This window comes from Drosophila elegans, unplaced genomic scaffold (assembly GCF_018152505.1).
Source record: "Drosophila elegans isolate 14027-0461.03 unplaced genomic scaffold, ASM1815250v1 contig_208, whole genome shotgun sequence".
NCBI lineage: Eukaryota > Metazoa > Arthropoda > Insecta > Diptera > Drosophilidae > Drosophila > Drosophila elegans.
The window spans coordinates 12,060,952-12,086,035 of NW_024545578.1; the positions used below are offsets into that span (position 1 = coordinate 12,060,952).

Here is a 25,084-nt window from a genome sequence, read left to right on the forward strand (position 1 = left end):
AGGATTTTGTGATAAAACTCAACCGTTTAAACTTTAAGTCCCTTGACATCAAGCGTGTAATCATATTATTTATTTATAAATTGTAATATAGATTAAAGATTCTAAGAGTATTAACTGTTAGTTTAATAAAAGGTAAGCCAAATTAAGCATTACATTTTATGTTAGAGTGTAGTTGGCCCTGCAGATGATGGAAGTGAAAAAGAAGAGGAACCAGTAGAAGCAGATGAGGAGCGAAAGGCAGCACGCGACCAAAGCGTCACATGTGCCGCAATCTTGGCCAGCTCCAGGCACACACAGATACGCACCCATACAGACGCCCCCAGCATAGGCTGTCCTTCTCCCACTCCCACTTACACTCCCTCCCATCCCCCAATACCCTCTATCTCTTTCCCCCTCTTTCAGGGGCAACGGCAAAGCGAAGCAGCTGCGAAAACGCCAAGAACGTTGACTTTGTGGAAAAGGCAAAAAAAAAAAAAAATTATAAAAAAAAGAATCGGGGAAAAGAACACGATGATGATGATGTGGGGAACTTGATGCTGTGCTGAAAAGGGGGCGGTGGTGGAGCCAACGGGGGTGCAACCGCAGGCCTAAAAGGGGGCGGGGCAGGGGGTTTACAGTGAGCCACACCTTTGACTTTGAGTATTTATTTGTACAGAGAAGTGAACATTCGAAAAGGTTGCCCAAATGGGGCTAGATTTATTTTCAATTTGTGGAAATATGAAAATTAAGCATTATAATTATAATTATATTATTTTATCTACACATTAAGAAACAAAATAAATTAATTGAACTAATAGTTTCCCATAAGTACTTTCAAATAAATAACTTAAATAATAAAACAACTTAATAGATATAGCAAACTTTTAGTTTCCTATTAGTGCATATTTACAATTATTTAACTGTTGATATAAAAGTGAGAAATAATAATTAGTGTTAAATATTTTTTTATTTTGCAGTATTTGCATATCTAAAATTTGCAGAAGACAAATTCACATAAAATCCTAATAAGAAGGAAGTTATTTATTTAACAAAACTCATATAAATACAACTTTTACTGTGAATAATTTTAAAAGATCTGACCTAAAATCAATTGAAAAGAATTTGTTTAGGGTTACAAACATTAAATAAATTTTAAACAATTTTCAATGTACCTAGCATTAAGTACACAAATTCTATATACTTTTTAGCCTTATAAAATATTTTAAAAGTTGTTTGAAGGCCTTTGTAAATTCATTTATTGCTAATTATATAAAAACGATCAATACCCAACGTAGCCAGTGTTAGGCCATGTTCTCCCGCCTTCTAAGCTGCATCATCCGGAGCCATATCCCAACGTCATTATTATCAGCAACACGATGATGACGATGGTGGTGAACAACAACAACGCATCCAAGTGGGTCACTGACCTATCAAGCGCAAGACCTATTGAGCATTGAGGCAACTGGGAGGCCGGAGAGTGGGCGGAAAAGTCGGGGGTGCCAGCAAATGTTGCCTGTTGTCTGCAGGAAAAACCAAAACAGAAAATCCCTCTTTTCGCTCTCTGAAAAACGAAAGGGCAGGCGAACAAAAAATTAAAATAAACGAACAGGGGCGCCCCATCAAGGGCAGCTCATGGGTGGGGAGTTGGAAAATGCGGGCAGGGTGTGTGGAAATGGGGGTTTTCTCATATATACATATATATATATATATATATATATATATATATAAAGGGGGTATGCGCGCACACTTTAGGTGTCAAAGTAAAACTTGGCCGCGGGCAAAATATTTTTTTCCCCCTTTTTTGTTGTGGCCATTTTATTTACATTTTGTTTCAGTTTCCCCTAAGATGAAAAAAGGGGTTACCCGAAGCACCTGAATTGGGGTAATTTGTGTACCAAAAGGCTAGGGTCCGCCAAGTAGTCCAAAGAGTTTAAATAGCTTGAATAATACTGAGGAGAAAGGCATTTAGAGGCGTTTCCTTGACTCCGATTAAGCATGAATAATCCTATATAATGAGGGTAAAGTACGATGGTATAGAGATAACAAAGATATTTTATCGGGTGTTCGAAAATAAAACTATGCCTGCTAGGAACGAAATTAAGATTGTTTAAATTTTCACCTCCAATTTAATTGTTTCTCTTAAAAAGTATGAATGATATTTATGTATGTTTACTTAACATAAAATGTTTAATTCAACTAGAATAATTTTGTTTAATAAGTTGGGACAAGCTTGAGATTTAAAACTTATTTGATTTAGGATAAATGCTCCTTTTTCCAGCTCCTGAAACTTAATTCTCTCAGATGGTATTATTACATAGCGTACCTCCCCGTCCATCTGTCCATCTGTCCGTTCTACACGTCGCAAATCAAATACGGCGTAACAGTCGAAACGGTAGCCAGAAAACAGACAACTTGCCAGGCCAGAAAGCAACAAAATGTCATGATTTACAATAAGAAATCATATATCTCTGGCAGTTTGTTCACTTCTCGTTTTTTCGCTTTTTATCTGGTTTCGTTAAAAAAAAAAAAACACAAAAAAAAAACAGAATCGAAGAACCTGAGCTGACAATGAGCGCCTAAAGGGTTTCCAAACTGGAAACAAACAGAGAGGAAAGGAAAAAAAAATTATGTTACAAAGGCAGAGAAAACATTAAAAACTAAGGAGGGAGGTGCAGACAGAAAAAATCAAAGTACATAAATATATATATATAATCCATACATCTAGAAAAGTTTTTATTGTTTAACTATTATTACGTTTTACAATGGTAGCTATGAAATATTTAAGCATTTAACATTATGATAACTTTTAAGCAACAAATATTTGTTGTATGTAACAGTAACTGTTTTGTTTAATAAAAAAGTGTTCTTTTTCCTATATCATATTCCAGTCGATTTTTCCCCACTCCTTTTTTATTATTAACTTATAATCTCTTTTGTGACCATATATTTGTATCCAGAGAATATCTAGCTAAAATTTATTGTTTCAAAATAAAAAACACTAGTGTTTGAATGAAAAACAATTTTTTTTTTACCCATTCTGATTTTTTTCTCTCTGTGTAAGGGAGGGGGCTGGCCAGAAACCTGGTGCGTTTATTTTGTGTAAGACAGGTAGCGAGTCACTGCTCGTCTCGGCCATTGTGTCTCCCCCCGCCCCTCCCCCTCCAACGATCCAGTAAAAGTGCGCAGTTAAACAAAAAAAAAAAAATCGGTCGAAAAAAAGAGACAGGGCAGAGCAAGGGAGACAGAGATGGACAGTGCGACGGACAGCGAAATGAAACGCTTCGAAAAAAAGATCAACATAATCGATGATGTGGTGGTTGCTGCCTCCCCTCTCCCCTCTCCACCCCACCTGCCCCCTCCCTTTTCCAAGCAACTCCTTAAATGTGTTAAAAACGCGCAGCGAGATTAAATGAGCATAAAATACAGCGCAGCCAAGAACTGCCATGCAAAAAAAATCAAATCAAACCAAGCCAAACAAACACAACAACTACAAACAACTGAAGATCGCAAAACAGAAGATCCCAAGAAAATGTACCCTATAATCTAGTTATATGTATGACTTGACTAAATATATTTAATAATATATAGAAAGAAAACAAAAAAAATTGTTTTAAAAGGTTTTACAAAGGTCTACTAAAATCTGAAAATTAATGGACGTTGATATCTAAACACTTTTGAGCAACATTAGTGTTTTAAAATACTTTATTAATCTAAAAAGGTAGAAATTCTTTTATAAAATATTTTTGTAATGTAATTGTAATATAAAAATCAATTTTTCAATGGTTAAAAAAAAAACGAAGGGTAAAAGGAAATATTGGAATTGTGCGAAAACGTGTAACAGTAAGAAGAAAGCTAATTGAATAATATAAAGTGCTGCACTATAATAATGACTAGAATAACCAATTGATCCATAGTCGTTCGTTTAACTTTATATTACATTATTATTATTATTAAACAATTATTCGTGAAATTTAACGTACGTAACGTAACCTAAACACTTTGTCAGTGCAGGGTACAAAAAGGCAACCTTAAGATGCCAGACACGAAACGACGTTCATCAGCGCCCCATGTCCATGACAGACAAGACCAATACCAGTCCCAATCCCCACTCGCAATCGCTGTCCCTAACCCAATCCTCACCCTACCCATCAGCCTACACAGAAATCAATTTCAAACATTTAAATAACTAATTTAAAAACAAATAAATTTAATATGATATATGCATAACATAAGTAGAACTTTCATAATCTAAAATTTTACATACAACCAAAAATTGTAATATCTGGTTTTTGTTCTTAAAAAATTAGATTTTAAGGAGCGAAATAATATCAGAAAACTCTAAGAATGTCCTTTCCTAATATCTTAACTTAAAAAGTTCATTTTTCTTTCAGTGGACGAACCTCAGTTGGATCCCTCCAGCCTTTTTTTTCGCCAAATAAAATATTCATGCTGAGTCCGACATTTGAGGCCCGAGGGGCGTTCGCTGTCGCTTCAACCGCTGCTGCTCCTGTGGTGCCCGGGGTTTTGAGCAGGGGTTTAGGGTTCTGAGGAGAGAACTTCATAAAGTGAAAATCTGTAGCATATTTCCTGATCGTATGCAAGGAAATAAGCAAATGCGCACTATCCACTAATAACGATTGAGGCTGATGCGCATGGAGGGCTGTTAGGATTCGCACAGAATGTGGAGCAAGTGATTCGACTAAGCTGGCGGGGAACACCCTTAAATCTCTTGAAAAGCATTTAAAGCATTGGAAACTAAAACAATAGAAGTGATGAAATACAATAGAATTTTCTCCAAGCCTTTTTGATACCTATATATATTCCGTTTTTTTAAAGACTTGTGCTTAAGAATTTCTAATAATCGCTTTAAATTTTGTATTATTTATTTTTAGTAAACTATTCGTCTATAATACATCTTGGTAACCCAAAGACCATGGCTTAATAAAGGTACCGCACTACCCGCTACAATATCTCTTTTGGCTTTTGGGTTCCAAAGAAGCAGACAAAAGCCCATCAAAAATTATGCCCCGCAGGCAAATGATGCCAATGAAGAAGCGAAATTCAGAAAAAAAAAAACAAAAACGATACAGAATCGAAAAAAAAATTATACGCAATCGAACGGAGTGGAGCAGCTTCTGTGCAAAAGGGGCGGACAGGAAAGGACCGAGGAGGCATGGCCCCCAGATTCAGATTCAGATCCACAGATCCAGCATCCTTGGACCGACCACTCCGACCACTCGACCGGGCCAGGCTAACAAATTATGCCGGGCTCGGTCGGGACTGGTCATAAAACATTCGCGCTGCACTCGGTCAGCGTATCACGATCGAACTGAGGGGAGCGCGGCGTGAAACCGGGCGCACGCATTGGATGGATCCCAGTATCGGCACTTAAAAAAATTTTGATTATCACCAACATAGTTCAAAAATATTATATATATATTATTAATTTATAATAAATGTTATAAATATATTTTTATAAATGTGAAAAGTAATAGATAGTTCCGATTGCTTTAAATTCATGTAATTTAAGTTAAATTTTCAAATTTAAAAATCAGTTCCGAATATCGCCAAATGAAAAATTATATTTTCTTATTTAAAAAACTAAAAATCTGAATAAATTAATATTAAAGCCAAAAATATTTTAATTGGGTACTCATATAATATATATTATAGACCTAATATATAGCAACAAAGATATAATAAGTAACTTTTAAAAAATGGACAGTAAAATAACAAAAAATATATATTTACCAAAGAATAACAATGAAATAGTAATTTAAATCTAATTTCTTTTTTTTCAAATGATAAAAACAATATATATATATATATATGTATTATTTTGTAGAGTGCAGAAAGTATCTTGAGCTTCGCATCAACGCCTCAGAGTGCGGACCCCATCATGGATCCACCACAGCAGACCTCATCCCATCTTGGCCCCCTTCCATCTGCTCACATCTTTGCCAAAGTTTTAATCATGCGTTCGTGTTCGCCAAGTTTTCGTTGCTCTGCTGTGGCTGTGTTTCTTATAATGATTGCATTTATCATTTATTCTGCGCGTCAACGAAATTATATGCCTGAGCTTGGCCAGGCTAGAGGGGGCAAGGGAAGGGCCACGTATGGGGATGCTGTCGCAGTCCCGTCTTCGAAACCGATCGCAATTCGAGGCCAAGAGCACAACCCATATTTAAGTGGGCTCGATCGATTTGGCCAAGTGCATTGATTTCGGGTATAGTGCATCGAAGGGTTCTTTAGTTAAGATTCCCAAATTTTTTCTTGAATTTCAAGTACGCAGGAAAAAATATCATTCATAATGAACCATTAACTATCAATATCCTAGAAAAGGTTAATCTGAAACCGTATCATATATAAGTATAAAAATATTATCTTTTGCTACTTGGGTGCTCTGACCTTACATCAAAGACATGAATGCTGCAACCGCTGCATCGTTTACATCCATTATAAGTTCATATTTCAGTTCCTATACCAAATTTGTCGAAAAGAACATAAGCCAAATTTAAAACTAAAATTCAGAGCTCGTGAAATCAGTGAAACTAACTTTTTTCCAAGGAAGTTCGTAATTTCGATTAGTTTTTAAAACCATATATAGAAATTTTCTTGTAAATTTTTGTAAGTCAGTATCAAATTGCTTAGATGCTTACAAATGAAGGAAAAAACAGTTAGATCGTTTGATAATTTTGCGTATGCAACCCAGTGCCAGGAAAACACTGCAGATGTGCAGATGGCAAGTGCCTGGATTACCGTCATCAGAGCATCGCCTGCAGTTAGTTAGAACTGTGCGATAAAAGTCATAGAACGCCTAAGAAAACACTGATGCAGTTAGCGTGTCTGCAGCTAGATACAAAGTTGGAGTAGTTACTGAAGCCGATTTCCCCTTTGGGGCAATTATTGTGGCCAACTCTGCGGACTGGCTGCCATTTATAATTGCGGGTCCGATACTGGCCGCTGTTGCGACTCGAACTAAAACTCCAGAGATTGATCGAAGACAAATAGATGGACAATAATACGTGTGGCTCGATGGGCGAGTATCGGACAGATACAGATACATAGATACATAGATACACAGATACACAGATACAGATACGACACTGGGCTGGCATGCAGCACGCGCCACATCTGTACGAAATCGCACATCGAAACGAGCCGAAGGAAAGCGATCAAGTGCCGTGTATTAATTGGAATTACAGCAATTGCTCGCCAGCACTGGCCCAAAAAAAACTAAAAACGTGTGATCCCCGGTTGGATCGAGGCTCTGTAATCATTCTCCTCCTTCCTCCGCTGAAATTGAGCCGCAAAACGAAAGCGAATCTCATCCATGCTCTAGTAAGTTTGCAAATGGGATCAAAGAGCCGCCCAAGGGATGGGATCTGGATGGTCAGTGGCTCTCTGGAGCAACCGATCCGCTTGGCTGGGAGGCACTTCTGGGTCGCTGGAATCACCTCTGAATTGGGTTAGGAGCTCGTCCCTTTTTAACTTGAAATGTAACACTATCAATAAAAAATTTAAAATTTAAAATACTTGTGTACTGTCCTAACTTTTAAAACAATATTTATATTCACAAGTCATACAAAGTATATTGCATTTTTTATGTTTGTTATGTTGGGCAAACTGCTGAACAATAACAAAATTGCATTTAAAATTTATACAACTTTAATATAAATAAAAAATATAAACATGAGATATTTGAATAAATCAAAAGCGATGGATTCAAAAACATAACAAAATATATTTTAAAATAAAAATGCAATTAGAAAAAAAATTCAAATATAAAAGAAGAGAAGTTTAGTACTACCCTTCTGCTTTAATAAAATTTCATTAATTTACTAGAGGACTGGATTCTTTTCAAATTGTATTTGACTAAAGTGGGGAAAATAGCACTGACAGTGAGTATCTTCGAGATATGCGGACCGTGGCTGAATTTTTTTGCTTTGCATATTCTAGATTAAAAATAAATTGTCAACTTTTACAATTGCGCGGCAGTTGTATTTATAAACCAAAAGAATTCTCTGCACGAAAGGGGGAATGACAATTTTGTTTACAATATTTTATCTTTTTTTTTGTTTGTTTGTTATTTTTAGATTTCTGCTGTGGCAGACAGCAGGGAGACTTGGATCGGATTTTCGCACTCGAAGCAATGGGGAGAAAAAGTGTATGTTGTTTTGAATCCCCCTTAAATTAAAAAAAAAACATTTTTAAAACAAGCCTCGTTACGAACGTTTATAGTAGTCCTCGTTTAAGGTAGGTAGTGATTAAGCATTTCCAAAAAACTATTAAAATCCAATTTACGAAAGTCACTCACCGTAAATTTGTCACACGCAGAAAAGGCAACTGACACAGAACAAATCACGTAAAACGATGGGAACTTTTCAGGTGGGCAGAGATCCACAATGACTCCGGTCGATTGGTGTTAATCCTCGCGATGATTTGGCGCTTTCATCTCTTTTAGGGTTAACTGTGCAGCTGATGAGGTGATGTTGATTCTGGATTGAGGACACAAAATGAATTTTAAATTATAAAATCTATAAAACCACAATATGATGAATAATTGCAATACTAGTAGAGTATGTTTATCGTATTTTTTCAGTAGTTTTAAATTTGTTAGGCTTGTTATAGTTTAGCTTAAATATTTAAAAAGGATCCATAGATTCAATTCAATAAATATATTGCAAAACAAATGAAGTTTTTTATTTATTAAGGACTTCTATTTTTATTTCAAATTAAATTAAAACATATTTAAATCCGCTGTTGTTGCATTCAATAAAATTTGTTTTCTAAATTTTCATCGAGTTCTACCTTCATGAGTATAAACCATCACATTTAACTACCAGATAATCCATTCCCATGCACAAATCGCATCAATAAAGCTGAATTCAAGACTTCGTTCTCATAGATGTCAAGAAAGGAGAACTAATGTACGATATTTGTTAGGCATTTGGCGTATTAACAAGCTTTTCCCAACACCTCAGAGTCGCAGCGAGGAAAGATCAAAAAACCCATTGGAGAACCCAATTGAAAACTCATCAAATTGAAATTATCGCCGACAATTGTGGGACTTTGAATGCCATATGCCTCGACTTATAGCGACCGTTATTTGACTTTCCCAACATATGTATAATAATCATAACTTGAATTGAAAATCACCACGGCACAAGGGAACGAAGCGAAGTCCAATAAGGGCAATCAAACAAGGCAGAACCAAAGCGCACACAGCATAATAAACTAAATGGTAAACAAATATTGGAGCTGACAGAAAAAAAATAAAAAGAAAGGGGAGATGGGGCATTGAGGTGGTAAGGTGGTAAGGTGGCAAGGTGGTAAGGGGTCATCAGAGGGTTCCTGGTGTTTACCAAAATTGTCGCGCAAGTGCATAGCGAATTGGGTCATCGCCTCTACCTGATGCATCCACTCCGATCGGTGTCGTATTTCAATAATTCCCCCCCAACTTCCCAGTGTCGGATATTTAATTTGTTTAACGCTTAAGACGCCTGGCATGCGTGGGCGTTTCCTGATGTTTCACCGATAGATAGCCAGTTAGCCATCGACTCGCTTAATTGTCGTGACAAGTTGACAGTTCGCATGAAAGCCCTGCCATTGTTCGGGACTCCTTTCCCTTCCCATATCCATCAGTGTATTAAATTTCGGGCAAGAATAACTCCCGAAATCAGCTCCATTTATATGCACTGAAAAAAAGAAGTAGCAATTTAATGACGAGAAATACGGTTGAGCTTTAACAAAATAAACCATTCATATTAGATCTATTCTTAATTCAAACTATTTTGAAATCAAAATTTTACAAAGCAGACTTTACTTTCTTTTTTGGTTTTGTAAAAAATTATATTTTCGAATTTAAAAAAATAATTTTCAAAAAATAAACATCTATTCACATACATATAAAACAAAACTTAAGCGCATTAATAATATCACTAGTTTGTTGAAAAGTTTGGATTTGTTTAAAAATAAAGGATTTTTTTTGTTATTCAATTTAATTCCCCCGAGTGTATGTTTAAACAACACTTACTTGTATTTATCTCGGTTGACCCAATTTTTGGTTGTTTGTCGCTTTGCCTTATTAAAAACATCGGACTACCGATCGGGGCCCTGCGGTCTGGGCTGGTCTTTAGGTCTTTATTTTTGGCCTGACTTCGATGATTCATTTGTGCTTGGTTACACATTTTGCCATTGACGCAGTGCCCGAGGTCCACATGCCATTCCAAAAGACCCCGGCGTATGCGTCAGACCTTAAATATTTACACCAAAAAAAGTCATAATAAATAAGAAGCTTATGGCCGGTTGGCAGATAGCAGAGTGAGTGAAAATAGTTAGATGGCAGCTAAAAGCGATTGTGTAAGCTCTTCAAGGTGGCGGAAATATGGTAATTGAAGTCAATGCGATCACTCAAGCTTTGAAATAATACCAAATTGTCTAGGGAATTTTGAAATACCTACAGTTTTAAAAGAAAAATATTTTATTTCAAAGTGAAAAGGAATATGTTTTACAAATGCTTTAAATGTCAATAAAATATTTTAAACTTATATCTACATAAAATCATCAACTTCTGTTTAAAAGCTTTAGCTTTAGCTTCTGTTTTATTAGAATAACCACGATGAATGCACAGCTAAAGATCAATAAACCTAAATAGCTTTTCCAGTAGATCTTGTGTAAAAGTCCACAACACCCCTTAGAGCCTAAGAAAACCTCCAGCAGCGATTTCCAAATCTATATTCCAACTTATTATGCGTTCTACCCTACCAATCACACGCACTGCGCCTAAGATGTCCACTTTCCAACCGTTTTATGAGCCAACAAAAAACGAAGGTTGACAAAAGGCGCAGTGATTGATGCGCTGAAAATGGCAGGGGGATGGATCCGCCCGATAATGACTTTTTAAATACGATTCCAATGCGCTAAAAGGGGCAATCATCGGGACCGATGACAAAGAACAAAGTGCGCGTAGATGAGTCGGGGTTAGGGGACCAATAAAGCGCGCTATTGAAATGTAATTTGCATTTCATAAGCCTCCCGGGGCCAAGGATCACGGCAAAAGAGTCTGTGATGACATTTGAAAGGAGCAGGGACCCTAAGGGTTCTCAGATGTGACGATTTATGGCGATTTGATGATGGCAAGCCCATTGAAACCCTGCTCCAAGATGCACCGATGCAATCCCCGATCTCAGTTAATGTGCTAATATTATGCAAAGCACTTGGGATCACTGTCGAATGGAAAACCCGGGGTGCTGATGCACGTGCAAAAGGATTTGCAGTCACAGAGGATGTGTTTTTTACACTCAAAATAAATTGATTTGCTTTGTTTTCAAATAATAAAATAGAAATATTACTCTGTATAACGTTAGCATACTATTTTATAATTTTTCATTTTCCATGGTTTGATGTTATATCAGAATTAACTATTTGAGTTCTTTAAAAATATATTTTTTCTTTTAATACTCCCTATTTGAAAAAAACAATCTTTTCCTTTTAGTTTATTAAAATTTCTCCAGTGTATCTTCTAGATATTTAACACTGACAATGATTAGGCAAGATTCGCCAGCAGTTTTGTCACGTTTCGTTGGGACTAAAGTTGGGTAATCAGTTTTCATGAGGAGGCAATAGGGTCTTCCCGATCGGTAACGGTCTTAACAGGCTTATCGGGCCAAAAACTTCTTGCCACCATCAATAAGAATCAATCAGCGCAAAGACAGTAGTTATGTTACAGGGTGGTACGAGTAACTGGTTGCTTCCTTTCGTTTCGGTTCCAACTCATTAAGTTCTTCAAGCGCAACGTTTTGTCACCGCGAATGGAAACAAAGAGCTTTGTGTCTTATACACTACTTGTATATATAATACCGGCTGTATCTGGACGATAATTTAATGGTCGGCCTGCATCTGGACTAGGTCTGGGTTCCTATAATCCGTCATGCCTGGCTGCCGATTTACATTAATGCGGCAAATTTCTGGGCGAACAATGGGCCAGAGATACCGAGACATCCGAGTCGCGCCGACTGTAATTAACATTTCTCGCATTATAATTTGCCCTTTTTTTCCGCCATCCAGTCATCAGCAGCCATCAGAAATCAGACATCGGACAGCAAGACAGAAGAGACCCCAGAAAGCGGCTGAGTTGGCAATTTAATGTCCGCACATTTGCGCAACAGGAGCGGGAAGTGATCGCCGGTGGGCGGGGATATAGCCCCGGTTGGCGAAAAGCGTTTTGCATTATTGTGCCACACTTGGTGACTAATAGGCAAATGAGACTCGCTTCTGGGCATATCTCTTACGGTCATTTTCCGCTTTATTTACAGTTTTTCAGTAAATGCTAACCAACAATAGCCAATTAAGGAAATTAAGGCCAGTAATCAGTATTTATTTGTTTTGTGAACAAAAGATGTCTTTTAAATAAATTAAGAGTGATTAACTCAACAATGCGAAACATTTTGCGTTTATATGTTATATACAAATGCAACATATTTACAATACATACAAAATTTGAAGCCAATGACGATGAATTTTATATTTTAGAACTTGTAAAACTCCGATCATTATTTTAAATTTAATCAAAGTTTTTCTAATGAAACTAATACATATAACTTTTTTTTAAAGCTAACTCTAAAAATGGAAAATTTAGTCATTTTTCTCTTTTTAGTTTTGTCTTTTAAATGTTGTTTATTTAAATCTTAATTTTATTCAATATTTTTTATAAGATATTGACGAAAAGTTTTTTTTTGTAAATGCTCAATTGCCGTTTCATTTCTAAAATTGCCTCCCTGCGAACAAAATGATAATTCTAGCTGATATAGGTGAAAGCTATATAAAGCGTAATCAAAGTGCAATTTGGAAATCGTCACCAGTTTATTTTTGAATCGTGTGTGGTAAACAAGTGCCATGCGATTTTGCGTCTTCTTATCTTTGTTATTTTTATTTTTAAATATTAATTTGAAAGTTTTTGCTAATGGAATAGGTACAAAAATTGTAAAATATATACTTTTATCGTTTTCTAAAGATTATTTAATTTTAAGGTAATCGCTACTTTTTGGAAAAGCAACGTTTTTTGTTGGAAATTTTGCATCATGTCCAGGAACCTTTAATGAACGATCAATGGAGATTATTGGGAGAGAAGTTGGTAACCGACAAGGAACAGTATGTGGTCAGTATATAAAAAAAACAATAGTTGAACTGCAACTAACTCAGTTGTTACAAATTTAAGGTCTACAACGATCACATGGCAAAGTTCTATAAAGATTTCAATTTGGGAAAATTATTACACAGAAATGTGTACTACAACCCACTCTATGCCGATCATTATGAACAGACGCTGGGCCTTTATCACTTTTTCTATAACACCAGGGATTGGTATACTTTGTGGCAAAATATTTGCTGGGCACGGGTCCACATAAATCCGGATGTTTTTGTTCAAGCTTTGACACAAGTCCTTTTCAAACGAGAGGATTATCAGGCCCTGATTTTGCCAAAGATTTATGAATTGTGGCCCGAAACGTATCACGATGATGTAACTGTGAGCAAGGCTAGAAAATTTAATTTCGCCAACTGGATAAGATACGAGAACGTAAGTGACATTGAGGAAATTCACCCGCAGAAAATGGAACCCTTTAATTTGGAAGGAGATCTGCGAAGTTCACTTGAATGGTTTCAGGCCATGGCCGATGTGAATATACTGCGAATGAAGCAGCCAAAAAAGGGAAAAGAACTCTACTACTTGTTGGAGGATATTGGCTGGCAGTCGTATTGGTATAATGTGAACATTGGCATTGTTTTTACTGAAGAAAGTACAAGTGAGCTGCAAGAGTGGTGGTACCATCAATTAGGTCAACTACTAGCTCGATATAAACTGGAACGATATGGTCAGAAAATGTCGTATAAAAGGTTAGCATTAGAAGAGGATATAAAGAGACGAAATCATCGATTTAAACTAGAGTCGCCGAAAACTTCGCAAATTATTGTCGATAGACTGAAAAAATTGGAGAAAAAAGTAGGAGATGCCATCACCTTTAGAAGTTTTCAGCTTAATAATGGTAGTCTTATTAATCTGGATGTGGATACAAACTGGCTTATTGGGCTTGGCGAACTATTCCCCTACGATTGGACACGATTAACCATAGAAAAAGCTAGCCAACCCGAACTTTTGCTAGACATTCGAACCGCACTGAGATCCGAAAACTTTTACTATTATGCTGAGCGGGTGTTGCAGTCATATCGATGGTATCGTCAGGTGTTCCAGCCCTCTAATCCGAAAATGTTTATTCCCAGTGATCTTCGCATTGATGATTTGCAGATAAGTCCGCTGATCACCTATGACCAACCGGTTGATGTAGACCTAAGCAATATCCTACATGCCAAGCACTTTTACTTGGCAGGACAGTTTGTGTGGCCTTTCACCTTGCAACAGCAGCAGTTTCGACTTCAACATAGGGATTTCACTTATAACCTGCAAATCTCAAGCAACAAAACGCAATCTACAATTTTTAGAACTTTTCTTACTACTTCAGAGCGGGGATTCATTCAAAGGGAGCCCTTCTATCAGCTGGATTCTTTTCTAAAAGTGATATATCCAGGATTAAATAGAATATCAAGGGAATCGAAGGACTTTGGAGGACTGATTGGTGATCACATCTCATTCACTGAGCTCCATCAGTTCGTAAAACTGGCCGAAAGGGAGGAATACGACTTTCCCTTGAATATATCCACTCCTAATTGTGGATTCCCTAGACGTCTGATTTTACCCCGAGGTGGTAGGGGAAATCCATTAAAGATGCGTCTCCTGATCGTGGCCACTGTCTATGATTTCAAGGCTCGACAGGGCAATGAACTAAATTGTGACTTCAGCAGGGGAATTAGTCGATGGGATGAATTGCCTTTAGCTTATCCCTTTGAACGCATTCTGGAAGATGATACCCAATCTGTGGAAATCTCAGGTGATCATGTCTACTGGAAAGATGTGCAAATCCTGCATGAGGATTATGTATAATAATATAGATAAGGGCCAAAAATTATAACATTATATAAAGATAAACGATTTATAATCTTTGAAATTAAGAAAAACATTACGATGAACTTATCACAGTGAATGCTTAAAGTTTTTATAAACCCCGAAAGTTAGGAATAAATAAAGTTTAGTTTACAATACATTTTTTATATACATAAATAATGGTTTCTTATATAGACTGAAAATAAAAATTTGGCTTTTATAAATTTGCACATAAGCCATTTTAACAAATACCTTAATTTTTTCTGGGAAACTATTTTTTACGTCTGTCATCTATCAAATCTTTTATGATATCGTTAGACCAACTCCATAAATATACTTCAATTCCACATTACCGTTTTCCTGTCTATCCCCTTCCTAATCCTAACAAATAAAACCTTTAACGGATAGTGACGCCAAATTTGGGTAATTACAATGCATGGAGGAAATATTAAGAAGACGGACCACTCCGCATGGGGCCTAAAAAACTCTGAATCCAACATGTATACAATATTAATCAAAAGCACACTCAAGAAAAAAATGTTGATTTGTAAACGTTATTGATTACACTTTTCTTTTTCCGGTTATTTAACATGCATATCCAATAAACAAAACTTACCTAAATATTAAATCCAAAAAAAAATTAAACAAATTTGTATTTTCTTTTTAATCTTTAAATTTAAATTTTTACAGGAAAAGATTCATGACTGGTTATAAAATACACAAACAAGTTAATAATCAACGAATTAATTAAAAATTCTGCTTCAATTCTATCTGATTACAAGTTCTTTATTTACGCTTTTACAGGGTATAAAAAACAACTTTTCTCAGTGTACAAATTTCAAAAGCGTAGAATCAAAACAGAAATTAAAAGCGAACAAGAATATAACTCTGAGTGAAGAAAAAAGGGCTTTAGGTGTGGGAGGGGGTGGTGGACCCAAAGGGGGGTGGGGTGAGGGGGTCTGGGGACGACGTTGCATGGATGCAAAGCACTTTATACCAAGTCGAAGAACGGTTCGAAAAAAAAGGGGGCGGGGGGACAGCGAGACCGCTAAACTTGTTATACGCAATCGAATCGAAAATATGGGCGAAATAAAGTGAGACGCGGCAGGGGCGTCGAAGGGGGGTGTGGCTGTAAATCTAGAACTAGTTTTGGATTTTATGTTGTTTTTTTTTATTTTTTTCTCTTTCTTTGGGCCGATGACGCGGTATAAAAGAAAATATTGGACACCTGCACGGTTTCGTATCGCAGCCAAGCAGCAACTACCACTACAGCAACCACACGGCGTATGAGGGACAAGTGAAGCCCGAATAAAAAATTAAATAAACGCACGGACAGAGGCCAAGAAGCAGAGCGTCGATGGCAAACAGACTGAGCAGATAACACGTAAAAGACGAATGAGCAGAAGATTTCAATTAGGTAGAATCGGTGATACCCTGAAACCATAGACGAAATTATCCCTCAAAACCGATATTTATTAATTGTGTACTCGAAAGTTGCATTGGCCTCCGACAACGATTTAAATATTTTTTAATAATTAAGAGTAAACCAATTTAACGTTTAAACAAATTTTGGAATTAACTTGGATGATCCTAATACATTTCAGCGGGACATATCCAAATTCTGGTAATTTAGAATGAGAGAATAAGACTCGAATGAAAATTAGTTTCAAAAATATTTTTAATATTTTTATAGAATAACTTCTAATAATTGTCAAAAACGATCCAAAAACTAGTCTACAACTATTTAGCCTAAATAAAATATTAAACATGTACTTTAATAATAAAAATATTTAACATATACTTTAACCTCTTAAGCTACAAAAAGACTACAATGATCATAGTGATCGAACAGTATTTATAGAGTATAGGTTTAAGACTAGGCAACCGTAACGCGCCTTAGATTTTCTTCAGGATTGCTGTCTCTTTTTCTCTCGCCTCCGTCTGTCTCACTTCCACTAGGTTAACTCAATTGTGAGCTGTTGGCTTAGGTAGCTGCAAAAATTTGCCGGTCCCGAAAACCCAAACGAAAACAGGACAGAAGACAGACAGAAATCATAAAAAAGGGGCATCGGAGCGTAGAGCGATAGAAAAGGGAAGGACGAAAACCAATGTCCAGGCTTTTATTTCCAAGAAATTTAAAACTTTGCGAAGGAGCGAAGAACCCGAGAATGGGGAAAAGAAAAATGGTGTTTGGGGTGTACAGCAAAAGATAGGACCGAGTCCATCGAGCCACTTGAGAACACATGGCGGGGAATCGGAGTTTGAGGATCCTGAACGCCTTAACCGCAGGTAGAAGACGAAGACCTAGTAATGGATTCTAATTTTTTCTCTTATTTTCCCTCACAATAATTTATTACGCCCAAATTAAAGAGGGGAGCAAATAAAAAAAAAAAATAAAAACCAAAAACTTTACCCAGTCAAATCGTTTCCGATGAAAACTTTTGCCAACTAAGGGATAAAACCATAAAATGCTTAACGACAAAAGACGTGTGTTGTCTGGCCATTTAAGGTGATTCCAGTTGAAGTGCATTTTGTCAGCTTAACTTCAGTTGGTCAGGCTATAAAGTCTCCCGATTCCGGTCCCGATCCCGATCCCGTCGCTCCTCCTCCTCCCACTTCTGTTTGCATAACAGTACAATCGGCTGAGAACTGTCGGCACTCAGAACTTGATTGCTTTTTGAACTTTCCGCCGCGCTCCCCAAGTCCAACATTCAACTCCCCCACTTCCCCCCGCGTTCAACTTCAGCAGGGTCTTTGCCATTTATGCATAATTAATAAATTGCCTTGTACGCAAACGAAGACGTTCGTCGATTGCAACGATAAAAGCAGCTCATCCGCTTTCGATATGACTAAACGCCTTGTAACGAACATCGAATATTTAAATACCCTCAATGAATATTAGCCATACGAGGTATTTCTTATTGTATACGTGTAATTTTATTACATTTATTATTGCTAATACAAAAGATATTTAAGGTTATCAATATTTAATCAACGAACCATTCAATATGCATCTATGGGTTAAGACTTCTTAGAGCAATATTAAGTATTTAATTTAATCTAAAAACAATAGATTACTCTACACTTAGAGAACCATATTCCTTGATTTCAGCAAAAAATTCCAAAAATGCCTAAAATTTCATTTGGAACTGTCTTCCAATGAAATTGGAAGTGATTAGAAAATTTTAGATTCAACGCAATCACCAAACGGAAGCAATTAATTTAAGGTCTTATCAAGGTCTTTAGCTGTTCGAGAATTATTGTCAAAATTTAGAATCGATTCTATTTAAAGTAAATAAAAAAAGCAGTATGGATGCTAAGCAATGCAAAAAATTTGAAATAAGTTCACCTACATATTAGTGAAGAAAGTGATAAATATTTATAATAAGCACTCTGCATATTCTGAGTCTGACTTTTACTTAACTTACAAAAAAAAATAGAATGATTCCCAGCCTCAGTAATAGATAAGCGCTACTTGATAAGCTTGAGTTCAAAGAAATTTGGACATTTCATAATTCATAATTAATCTTTGGTGTGTAGAGACTCAGTTATCGCTCTATAAAACAATAGTTTTGACAATAGAATTTACAAATATCCACATTTATTTTTAAGAGTTTTGAAAGTGTAAGCAAAAGGTTAATTTATTTATATTCATCAATCAATAAAAAGGGCTTTAAAATTATTCTTTTATAACAATGATAACTTGTAAACTACTTTCAAGCGAAGAATAAAGTCTCACCCGAATAAAGTTAATCATCGCCAGACAAACTCATCTTTTGTTTCATTCTGTGGGTGCGTTTGTGTGTGTGTGTGGGCGATCGCAAATTTAATTCCACTTTCAGACCGAGATCGCGATCTCCTGGATCGGAAGTATTCCCCATGTTTGCCGGTTGCCGTCTTTTGTTTCGCTTTCAGTCGGATGAGCGATGGGAGGCGTTGGTGGCCCCTGTCTTCTGTCCACTGCCTCTTGCTTTCTTGGTTTATCGTTTCTGGGCATGTCTCAAGGGTTGTCCAATATTTCACAATGCCTGACAAGCTTGTCACATTCTCTGGACAGTGAAAGTGGGTCACCGTTGGCACATTTTTATGGCCTTGTTGGGGTAGGTGATTGTGGATGTTTTGTTTCGAAATGGACTTCACTGGCTGGCGTCTTGCTGCAATGAAAATTATAGTTTTAAAATGTGGTAAAATTGTATTATATCTTTCTTAAGTGTCCAAATCAAAATCATCAACCAACAAAACCCCTTTATAGTTGAATAAAGGATTTTGAATGTATGTATGCCCGATAGTAAATCAATAAACTTATTGTGCATTAAATATCTTTAAGTAGAAGGCTCTTAAATCAACATGAGTCACTAAAAAACAAAGAGACAAGGGATTGTTTAAAGATTTTCATTCTGCATATAAAAAATATGCATATGCATATAGGTGAGCACAAAACCAATTATTTGTAACGTTCATATCGTAATATACTTTGCCCCGGCTAGACTAAAATAGTATTTTTGTTGATTTGATTTTTTTTTGAAGAAAAACATTTGCTTGAAAAGTGTTTGCGCTGGCGTTCATGCGTTCAGCTGGGAAGTAATTATCAAAAAAAGAGATGTAGCGTACTAAAAATATTTAGAGCCCAATCTATGGCATGGCCAGTTGGAAAAATGCCAAATATTATAGCGCATGGAAGCTCTCTCAATGAATGATGATAAAAATAATTTTCCTCATGGGTGCAATTCTCAGTGGGGGGATGTTAATAACAAAAACAAATAGGGATAATTTATTTTTTATGGAAACGAACTATCTAGTAGTAAAAAGAAAGTTCAGAAAACCAATAAATTTTAGAAACTGAACAGCCCAGGTCTATTAAATTTGTACCCATCGCTGTAAAAATTAAACCAGATCAGGCGTAAATCAAGGCACATCGAAATGGTAATAAAAAGCAATTGAAGACTCTGCGCCAAACACAATTGATGCGCTTTTTATGTGCAAGCCGAGCCGTGCTAATTGCTGTAATTGATCGAAATTATTATGCAGCACTTGTGGGTTCTCTCTGCGATATATTGATAAAGTAGTGGATTTGCTGCAAAAAAAATATCAAGTAGCTGTAATTTAGAATCAAAGAAGTGAAGAGACAGTATGCAAACATTTGTCTACCGAAAATTTATTTAAACTAATCATTATCAACACAACTAGGTTACCATAAATATGGTCCAATAAAAGTATTTCATATATCGCTGTAAAATAATAAAGACAATACAATACAGTTATAATCAATAAATACAAATTTAAGGACTATACTAAAATCGTTCGAAAAGAATATATGCTGACCTTTTAAAAGGCGATTTTCAATACTCAAAAAAAAAAATCATTTATATAATGATCTACAAATAAAATGGAACTTCGTTTATTATCTACAAATTAAATTTATTAATAATAAAAATTTTACTTACAAATTTTCGAATATATTACACCATGAACAAAACATTTTTTACTATTTGATATAACAAACAAATTGTTTCCCAATAATTAGTTAATCAAATATTACATTTTTTAATAACTTTTGACCAAACATTGAATATTTTATTTAAGTATTACAAGCATTTTTGTTCTTTAACGTATTGTTGTGATTTTTCACATTAAATAAGTTTCTTTTGGGCTTCAGAAATTTTATTATTGCCAACGTGTTTAAACAATGTCAACAATAAAAAATCACATTACAGATACAACTTACCATCGGCTGTGTACAAGAAGTTGACATCCTTGGATTCGATTTCATTTACAGCTTGGAAGTTTGACCAACTTCCAATGCGTCAATACATACATACATACATATGTATGTATTGAAAAACTTGCCAACTAACACTTGTTTACTGAAAATCAAACGGTTCTTGGTTTACCGGCTTGAATTATGCATGATAGTTCGTAGTAGTGTGACTGAAGGTTGACAATTTACTGACAGCTCCTCTAATTGGGTTGGAATATCTCATAGATAAACAAAATGATTATCAGCCGAGTTTGGACAGAGGTTCGGGCATAGCAAATTGTGTCTCTTATATTACATACTCTATGTTTGATTTTAACCTCAAATGCTAACAAAAAGCCAAACCACGCTAATTCGTCCTACTTTCGATAAGTTTTTAATCGAAAATAGTGCCAGGGCTGGAAAACAAAGGTGGTGTGATGCAATCGATTATTGCGATAATTAAGGCTACTTCACAAATGCAAGAATCAAAAGATTTGCAGATAAAAAGTTCCGTTCTCCCAAAAATTAGAACACAAGAATTTTAACTGTCAGTTAACTTAAAAACAAGATCTTCTCTAAGTTTGGTAATGTATTATCGTTTCTCCCTAAAAACCGAACGTCTTTTAATTTGTCATATGCTAATATGAGAGTGTGAGCCAATTAATAAACTTGAAATATAATATCAAGAAATCTCTATTTTAAGATATTAAATACATTTTTGCACTCGTAAAATGAGAGCGTATATTGTATTCGCTGGAATCTAAACTTAAAAAGAATAAATATTCAGCTTCAATGTCTTCAGCGTTTTTTTTTGTGTTAAATTGGAATTTTGGAGGTATACTCGCTTGATAAATTAGCATAATAAAATCTCAGTTCATTATTGGAGTTTGAATAAACAGGAAAAATAAATATTTTAAGTTATCAAGTTTTATTTATCCATCAATTGGTACTAACATCTAGAAGTAAAATATAAGAAAATTAATCGTTCCGCGAAAATAAGAGCGGTGGGAATTGATTCGTTCCATTTGTTTTAAAGTTATATGCACACAATGGTGTTATCTTGACCTACAGTTATCGAAAGTCCGGTCAAAGGTCGTTTTTGTCTAGCACGTGCTTAACGAAGTTTGCAAAATGGGAAATCTGAAGAAATTAATTGGGTTACCATTGGAAGTTCATGATTTAATATTCGAGTTGCTTGGAAACGTCGAATATAAGCTGAATTTGGCTAGAGTGGATAAGGTGCTGGCTGCAGCATTTAAGTACCATAGCCGATATGATTTCGAGTGCTTGAACGTGGAGGAAGTTCCATTTCGGCTTTGGGGAGCTCTACTTCCGCTATGCGGCTCCACAATTCGGCATATCGAGACCAAAAATGACGAGGATATCAGTCCGCCGTATAAGTTAATAGAGCTCTATTGCCAAAATCTGGAGTCCGTAGGATTTTATATAAACTCCCGAAACCGCGGAACTGTGGGAAAATTTATAAGAAATATGCCAAACCTCAAGGAAATTTCTGTTGATCTCAAAAATGCCTCTCCGAAACTTCTGAGATTTATTAAAGATCTTCCTGACTTGGAAGAAATCTATTTATACAATGAACTCAGTCCAGAATTAAGTATCTGTAAGTATTCATTTTAATTGCCTAGTTGTACCTACATATACATTTGAATTACATTATTTTTTTGTATAGATGAGGGTGCAATGGGTACGTGGTTGGATAATAATAAATATCCGACATTTTTGCCTAAGCCTGTCAACCTTCATGATACATTTTCGTCGCTTAAAAAACTACGGTTTTTGGCATTGAGTGGATTTAATCTATGTTCGCAAAAAACCAATGATGAAGTCAACTTCCCAGCATTGGAAGTTCTTTTACTTGACTGTTGTGCTATCTTCAGCGATATACCAGTGATGCCAAAGCTGAAAACCTTAGGTGTTTACAGTCTAGAGACGATAGATTCCTCGAACTATAATTGGATTTCGAAAAACGTCAACCATTTGGAATGTTTGGCAATATGTTTCGATCATCCAAACGTATTGGATGTCGTTCGACGTTGCTCAAATCTTAAAATACTGATAATCGTCTTCCCTGCCGAAAACCGCGATTTGTTTAAAGCATATTATGAGACTTTAACTGATGTACCCGAAGTTTCCGATCAGATGGTAAGTCATAAAACAAATGTTTTCCTTATAATCAATAAAACTAACAAATATTTTCTTATAGCTTTCCGAAATCTCGCACATAGTTATTCGCAACTATGATGGGAAGAGAACCGTAACCTTCTTTACAGAAGAGTTTGAATAAGCACAAACTACGGGCTTTTTCATATCAATGAATTTTTACTTTGTATAAACTTTTCTCAGATTAAATTTTAACAGTGGATAATATGACTTTTAGCCAGGAAATATGTACGCAGAGCACACCAAAACAATTGGTTACCAAAATAAATTTAATAAAAGACTGCACGCGTACTAAAAATAAACAAATCTCTTATATTTCCAGCCTGCACTGGTTAACGCCTTCTCTTTGAAATTTGTAATTTGCATCACAGCAAACATTTCACACCTCCAACTCATTGAGGCGAATATTCTATACCAGATTTTTGCATACATTTATTTTCTCGTTCCCCATGGATGTGTGTATTGCACAAACGAACTGGAAAAGTTATTTAAAACTAAAGCATCCGCCGAATGCAACAAATTTAATTTGACAACCAGAAAATATCTATAGAAATTGCAAAAGCCACATGAATCTATCAACATCAATGCAATAAATGCTTATAAATAGAAAATGAAGAACGATTTTCATATCGTCAGCTCCTTTAAACTATTCCATGTGCACGTACTTAGGAAAATATTCCTTTTGTGTTTAATTTAAAAATAATCCGAATCCTTTAAGGTTATAAATTTTGAATTGCATTGATAGTAATAATTTATATAAAACAATAGTTGAACGGCTTATATAGTCAATTGTTAAAATGGTTAAAAAATAATTTAATTTTTGTATATGTATATTTTAAAAACATAAATCCAGTTATAGTATCTAATATTTTTAATTATTATTTTTTTGTGCACAATAACATATGTACATATTTTTTTTCATAAACAGATTTCCAGGCAAATGGGTTTAAAAGTACAAATTATCTTGGGAACAACAAAACAAAACTAGTTGAGAGAGCAAGTCACTTAATAATGAAACTGTCTGAGGCAATTTAAAACTCGTAAAAATGTCAAGGGTTCCGTGCGAATAATATTTTCAGCTTTATAGATGCAAAGTTTTCATTTCACACCAGTTTAATTAAGAAATTTAGCGACTTCTGAGCCCATTTCGGAGCTGATCACGCTCATAATTTTTACTTTTCTGACAAAATCTCCTCCCAGTCGCAATCACAACAAAAGACTCCAAGCCGAAACACAAGTTTTGCATTAAAACAAAAACAGAATCCTCAGATCCCGTGGTCGTGTAAGAAAAGACAAGATTGTGGGATGGAGTGTGTTTTCATCTGGTGTGATCTGCGATGAGTCATCATCCGCTTCTACGGTGTAGTAGACGCTCCAGACATTGGCACGAATCCGCTGAAAAGTTTTCAATATGTGAGCAGTGAACATGTTGGGGAGCTTTTGGGGACAGACTACACAGGGCCATGGTCTCCGTCCCATTTTCGGTCTAACTACCTGAACGACTGCCCAGCGATCGCCGAGGGACTTGCTAATCATATCGAGCCACGAATTGTTGATCATTTAACTGTGTGCCGAACTGCAAGATTCGCTTGGATGACTCATGGACTGCAGGTAGTTGGCCTTTTGGTCCAGACTAGACCCAGTTGGAGTCATCTCTGCATTGCATACTCTGTCTGGGAGTCCCTAAACTTTGATGAAAAAGTTGGAATGCTAAATATCTATTTATTATTATTATTATTTAATAGGTTTTGTCTATTGTTGCCAAGTAAGTACCTAGTCAAATTAAGTACTTTATCTATTAATAAACTTTTCATACATTTTCAGGGTACATCAAGCCTCGAACAACCGAATAATGCTTTTCTTTCTGGCCAGTCCGCCACCTTATTAGATGTGGCAGAGGGCCTGTGCTCAGGTAGATTTATTGTATAAACAAAGCCGAATGGGCAAATAAGCAAAGAGCCAGGCGAGAACGACGGATAGGCGGTAAGTGAAGGGAGGAACTAAAAATTATTTATATTTGAGCTTATTTATGGTTTTCGGTTTGGTTTGGCTTGGGTTCGGTTCGTTCTTGACTTGACTTGACCACTCGATGAGTCATTGGCCGATCTGATCCATATGTGCGGAAACTGAACTCCTTTTCCAGCAGCACTTTATTGTTGTGTTACTGCTGTTCGTTTATGTATTTTTTT

General features: G+C 35.8%; 2 protein-coding genes and 1 long non-coding RNA gene across 3 annotated transcripts; 2 read left to right on the plus strand and 1 right to left on the minus strand.

Moving 5' to 3' along the window:
- Positions 1-8,859: 8,859 nt before the first annotated feature.
- On the minus strand, positions 8,860-20,984 carry LOC121467075. The gene is made up of 4 exons (XR_005977190.1): positions 20,703-20,984; positions 18,717-19,131; positions 10,016-10,235; positions 8,860-9,677 (listed from the first exon to the last, which is right to left on the minus strand). It is a non-coding gene; the product is annotated as an uncharacterized LOC121467075 (long non-coding RNA).
- On the plus strand, positions 12,868-15,114 carry LOC108135482 (larval serum protein 1 alpha chain). Its single transcript, XM_017256225.2, has 3 exons — positions 12,868-12,952; positions 13,011-13,138; positions 13,199-15,114. The coding sequence occupies exons 1-3, from the start codon at positions 12,877-12,879 to the stop codon at positions 14,975-14,977; spliced, it is 1,983 nt and encodes a 660-aa protein (XP_017111714.1). The 5' UTR covers positions 12,868-12,876; the 3' UTR covers positions 14,978-15,114.
- An 805-nt stretch (positions 20,985-21,789) lies between the features above and the next one.
- On the plus strand, positions 21,790-23,172 carry LOC108135537. The gene is made up of 3 exons (XM_017256284.2): positions 21,790-22,335; positions 22,405-22,877; positions 22,939-23,172. Exons 1-3 carry the CDS (start codon positions 21,846-21,848, stop codon positions 23,017-23,019), a joined length of 1,044 nt encoding a protein of 347 aa, XP_017111773.1. The 5' UTR covers positions 21,790-21,845; the 3' UTR covers positions 23,020-23,172.
- The last annotated feature ends 1,912 nt before the right edge of the window (positions 23,173-25,084 follow it).